Source organism: Salvelinus sp. IW2-2015, linkage group LG18 (genome assembly GCF_002910315.2).
Source record: "Salvelinus sp. IW2-2015 linkage group LG18, ASM291031v2, whole genome shotgun sequence".
In the NCBI taxonomy this organism is placed as follows: domain Eukaryota; kingdom Metazoa; phylum Chordata; class Actinopteri; order Salmoniformes; family Salmonidae; genus Salvelinus; species Salvelinus sp. IW2-2015.
This window is the reverse complement of record NC_036858.1, coordinates 12475156-12480492: the sequence shown is the minus strand read 5'-3', so window position 1 is coordinate 12480492 and position 5337 is coordinate 12475156. Positions and strand designations below refer to the sequence as shown.

At 40.5% G+C, this 5337-nt stretch overlaps 1 protein-coding gene and 1 pseudogene across 1 annotated transcript; both read left to right on the top strand.

The window, feature by feature from the left end:
• The window catches only part of LOC111977610 (mediator of RNA polymerase II transcription subunit 24-like), a 29848-nt pseudogene extending 29402 nt beyond the window's left edge, over nt 1–446 (top strand).
• A 1270-nt stretch (nt 447–1716) lies between these two features.
• LOC139022527 (mediator of RNA polymerase II transcription subunit 24-like) lies at nt 1717–4768 on the top strand. The gene is made up of 3 exons (XM_070448297.1): nt 1717–2036; nt 3915–3995; nt 4256–4768. The coding sequence occupies exons 2-3, from the start codon at nt 3926–3928 to the stop codon at nt 4426–4428; spliced, it is 243 nt and encodes an 80-aa protein (XP_070304398.1). The 5' UTR covers nt 1717–2036; nt 3915–3925; the 3' UTR covers nt 4429–4768.
• Nucleotides 4769–5337: the final 569 nt, after the last annotated feature.

Sequence of the window (5337 nt, the reverse complement as noted above, 5' to 3'; positions counted from 1 at the left end):
CTGAAAATAAACAGTTGACAGTGGAGAGATGTTTATTTTCTTGCTGAGTTTATTTTTTGGATAGAAGTGTAGGCCTTTTAAAAACGCTTGGTCAAAATAAAAACATCTATATCCATGTGACTTTTGTTACATGCAAGGATAGACCATCCCAATACAAATTGTTTTTAAAATAAATAAACTTTTTAACATAGTTGTGACAGCGCATTGAGCTGCTGGTGCTTCAGACACGTGGCTTTGTTGACAATTAGGCTGCCGTGCTGGAATTATTTGGATGTGTGTCTGTCTCTGTGTGTGTATTTACTCTTACTGTATATCATTTAGGGTATGTATCAATCTATTTCTCATTCCTACTTCCTATGTGTCTCAGGAGCTGCTGAAGGAGACTCGCCAGGAGTGGGCCAACCGGGTGGTGCAGCTGCTTTACAGATCACCTTCACCCTGCTGGGCCACATCCTGCTCACAGACTCGGCCTACTGGCACAGCCTGGCAGACCCGCCCAGCAAGGCCCTGGCCAAGTAAGACTGAGTCCTCCTAGTCTAGTTTCTCGGATTCTCAATGACAATGCTATGATAATGTGCTAGCTAGCTAAGTCATAGGGACTTGCTATCTRGCTTAATAGGTGACTGTAGGGGCCAGTTTCCAGAACACAGATTAAACCTAGTCCTGGCCAAAAAAACACTTTCAATTGAGATTCCCCATTAGTCCAGGGTTAGGCTTAATCTGTGCCCGGGAAGCAGGCCCTGGTTATACATGGTCCCTGTACAGCAGGGTTCCCCAACTGAGCGTCTGCTCAGCTCCAACGAGGACGAGCCGGTGGTCCTCTCTAGTCTAGGTGAGACTGCTGCTCTCTGGTGTCAAACAAAGTACATCAGGACCGGCTCAGCAGGCAGATGTTGTGTAAAGTTGCAGATAGAAATGATATGAAAGAAAGTTATAGAACATGTTAAGATTTTTTTATTAATAATCATTAATAAAAAAACATAACATGATGCTTCCGCCACAATACTTGAAAATACAAAGGGATCAACAACATTGCATTCAACCCATATTACTGGCCTTTATGACAAGGTGAAAATAAAGAAGTCTATGTTAAAAAATCCACTCCAAATCATTCTGTTTGCAATAAGGCTGTTAAGTAATACTGCAAGACAACACGGCAAATCAATTAACTTTTTGGCCTAAATTAAAAACTACAGGTTTGGGTCAAATCCAATACAACACAGAGTGAAACCCTCTCTATTTTCAAGTATTGTGATGGCATGTTATGGGTATGCTTGTCATYGACCGGGACTGTGGAATTTTTCAGGATCATTATAAATATGAATGGAGCAAAGCCCAGGTAAAAWGTTAGAGGAAACCCCGCCTCAGTCTTYTGAAWACCTAACCCTGGGATAGTTTTTATTTTTCAGCGAGACATTTACTCAAATGTTTATGCCAAAAACACACCAGAATGGATTTCCAATAKGTGTTCCTGAGTTGTTTAGWCTCAGTCCTGACTTAAATGTGCTTGAAAATCAGAGACAAGGTTTGAATATTGCTGCCCATTAATCATTCCCAACCAAATTGAATCAGCTTGAACAATTTTGACAAAAATAATGAATATATGTTTCCCTAAGAGTTGTGCAAAGTTGGTARAATCTTAATGGAGARTTATCCAATTATGATAWTTATTTATTTTTTAATTTGGAACATTTTCTATAACTTTCTTTCACTTTGAAAATGTGGAGTTGGTTGTGCAGATCTGTATGAAAAATCTGTAATTTAATACCTTTTTATAGATGTAATTTTAAGGTAGCAAAATGTGAAAAAATGTAAAGGGCGGTGTAGCGTTTTACTTTTTACTGTGCCTTAGGGGTTGACTGCATTCACCCAGATTCCATGAAGGTTAAGACAGAGTAGGGTTCTGAACCCCCATCAACTGCAAGTAGACACAAGTTCTCTAAACATAAACAACTGTTTTCATATCGAAAGAAAAAGGGATACTTTTTTCCCCCATGTCACCAGGGTGAAATGGGCAATTCTAAAAGCTCCACTAGGTAAGTGTAATTTACTTGCCTTAACATGATTTTAAACCTGCCGTGGGCGCAAAACTGTGATCACGGAGTACAGTTTGAAATTTGAGCAATCGTGGCCATTCTGTATAGAAACGAAACTTCCCTGCGTCTAATCACACAGTATATTGCATTACTCTGGAAAGCAATAGCACACTTCTGTTGAACGACGAGGTTTAGTGGACTAATTAGTGTCAGGTAGTAACCCAGTGTGCAAAAAGGTGGTGTAGAAGAACATTTTGGAAAAACACGCACTTTAAATTAAGTGGGATGTCATGTGTATGTATAGTGGATGGAACAAGGTCATTTGGAAACTTCTCTTTCCCCGCTATGGACTTGAAATAGGAGGAAGTGTCCTCATAGACTCACTCATATGATAAGAAATTTTTTAATTTCTTACACCAGTACTTAAATCGAAATCCATAAGGGAAGAGGACCAGTGAAAACTTCGGGTGTTAACACTAGTTGCCACAAGTCAAAATTGGCTATCTCTTAAGGTTAGCTGTGTGAATAAGGTTAGGATTAGGTAGGTTTAAAATCTGATTTTAATTAGATAAATTGTAGAAATAAGGTGGGGTTTAGCCATAATTATGACTTTGTGGCTGTAATAACTAGTGACGACTCAATKTAGGGCAAATTAGAGGATTGAGAAGTAAAGAGATTCTTTGAATAAAGTTATGCAAGAGCAGTGACACCAAAATACACTGAGTTGATTTACATGCACACTAATAATTTGATTTTAAACTGACAGTAGGCCGAGTATGGCATTAKTCATATAAACGCCTTACTCTGCTTATCTTAATCGGTGTACGGTCATAATCGAAGTAAGCATACGCCAATTAAAACACCTGGTTTTCTGMGCAATCTTTCGATTTACTAGGACATGTWGACGCCTTAATCAGAGTTACAGCGGTGTATTTGATCAGCGCATGTGYTAGCACGAGCAKCGTGAGCTTCCTTCTTTTGCGCGAGTGRAGTGAGTTCAGGAAAACTGAGTATGCATYTTAGAAATAGTTTTCACATATAAACTTTGTGTCCGAACTCTGTGTCACAGAAATAACATGGTTGCTGTGGTAGAACGTTTGTTTATTGGCTATTTTCGGGCATTTACTCCAAAGCAATTTGAATGCACAGTGATGTTGTGCCATTCATCCACCGCATCACCACATGTTTCAGCGTAATGCACGGCCCCATCTGTACACAATTCCTCGAAGCTGAAAATGTCCCAGTTCTTCATGGCCTGCATACTCACCAGACATGTCACACATTGAGCATGTTTGGGATGCTCTGGATCGACTTGTACGGCCGTGTGTTCCACTTCCCGCCAATATTCAGCAACGTCGCCCACCCTTTGAAGAGGAGTAGGACAACATCAACAGCCTGATCAACTCTATGCGAAGGAGGTGTCGTGCTGCATGAGGCAAACGGTGGTCACACTGGATCAGATTATTTTTTTTTTTTTATGTTATCCACACCCCTACCTTTTATTGTTACCAACAGATACATACAGTATCTGTATTCCCAGTCATGTGAAATCCATAGATTAGGGCCTAATTAATTTATTTCAATTGACTGATTTCCTAATAGGAACTATAACTCAGTAAAAACTTTGAAATGGTTGCATTTATATTTTTGTTCAGTATATTAATCTGACTTCACAATAATCGTAATATTGTGTGCATGTAACCGTACTCCCTGACAACTTCCATATGGGGTCTTTAACCTTGGCTGCCTATGAACCACAATAACCCCCCTACTCTCTTGACTTTGCTAATGAAGACACTTTTTCCTCTTTCTCCRTTCCTGTTGATTGTCACTATAATGACCTTTAATCTTTCCCTGTCTCCCGTGGTTGTGTTGTAGGTGACCGCTCCATGTCCACCTCCCTGTCGGCCTCCCAGCTCCACACGGTCAACATGAGGGACCCTCTCAACCTCGTCCTAGGTTAGAACCATGCGCCGGTCTCAAACCTTTTAGCACCTATTAGGCATTGTGGCTTACCAGTATAGCTTACCAGGGCATGCCTTTAGTGCTTCTCATAACGATTTAATTCTAGCTTATATGTTTGATTAAGTCGCTCTGGATAAGAGCGTCTGCTAAATGACTAAAATGTGATTACATTTATTTTATTTTTTAACTCTTACTAAATCTGTCCCCTCGTCTCTAGTACATCCACTTTGCTCTCTCTCGTTCTCCCTCTAAAGCCAACCTGTTCCTGCTGCTCTCATCCGTCCTGGGCTCCAAGAGGGCGGGGCCACACACCCAGTTTGTGCAGAGCTTCATGAAGGAGTGTGTGGAGTTCCTGGAACAGGGCAGCTGCGGGAGCATCTTGCAGTTCATGCCTTTCACCATGGTGAGTGGGAGAGAGGGGAGTTGACCGTGGGTGTGATGAACTGTGGTAGTCTAGGGGAAGGAGAGTAGTTATGTAGTGATAACAGTTGATTGTTAGTTCTAAGCAACTTTGGTAAGAAATGTGACCTCTGACATGGTATTTTTACTCAACACATTCTGGGGAGACATATTCCTGCAATGATGAGTTTTTTTTTTTTTTTTTGATAATGATAATGATAATTTTACCATTTCTACCTTCTATGTTTTTTTTAAATCTTAGTACATCTGGCCCCAAGTCTCTAGCTGACCTCGTTCTTACATCCACACTTTTATAATGATGCTTTTAATGTATGATTTAAATAAATAAAAAACTCTCATTCCCCTTGTTTCTTTGTTTGTACTTTTATTGAGTTGTATTATTTTAAAGTTTTTGTATTATTTGTATTATTATTGTATTATTTCGGAAGTTTACATACACCTCAGCCAAATACATTTAAACTCAGTTTTCACAATTCCTGCCATTTAATCCTAGTAACAATTCCTACTGACAGAGCTGGTGTAACTGAGTCAGGTTTGTAGGCCTCCTTGCTCGCACACACTTTTTCAGTTCTGCCCACACATTTTCTATAGGATTGAGGTCAGGGCTTTGTGATGGCCACTCCAATACCTTGACTGTGTTGTCCTTAGGCCATTTTGCCACAACTTTGGAAGTACGCTTGGGTCCATTTGGTCGATCCATTTGCGACAGAGCTTTCACTTCCTGACTGATGTCTTGAGATGTTGCTTCAATATATCCACATAATTTTCCAGAAGAGATAATCTGGAGAATGCCACCAGCTGGGTAAGAGGTGGTGTGTCACTGTGTCTGTCTGGTCCTGTCTGTCTTGAGCCCCAATATCCCCAGGGTCTCAGAGTAGGTGAGCTTCCTGCACTGGGCCAAACGCAAAGGTGGTCG

Bases quoted from the DNA above. Each gene is read 5' to 3' on its own strand.
- LOC139022527 (XM_070448297.1), top strand. From the start codon at position 3,926: ATGTCCACCTCCCTGTCGGCCTCCCAGCTCCACACGGTCAACATGAGG. The intron at 3,996-4,255 runs GTTAGAACCATG...CTCCCTCTAAAG, and splicing joins CCCTCTCAACCTCGTCCTAG to CCAACCTGTTCCTGCTGCTC.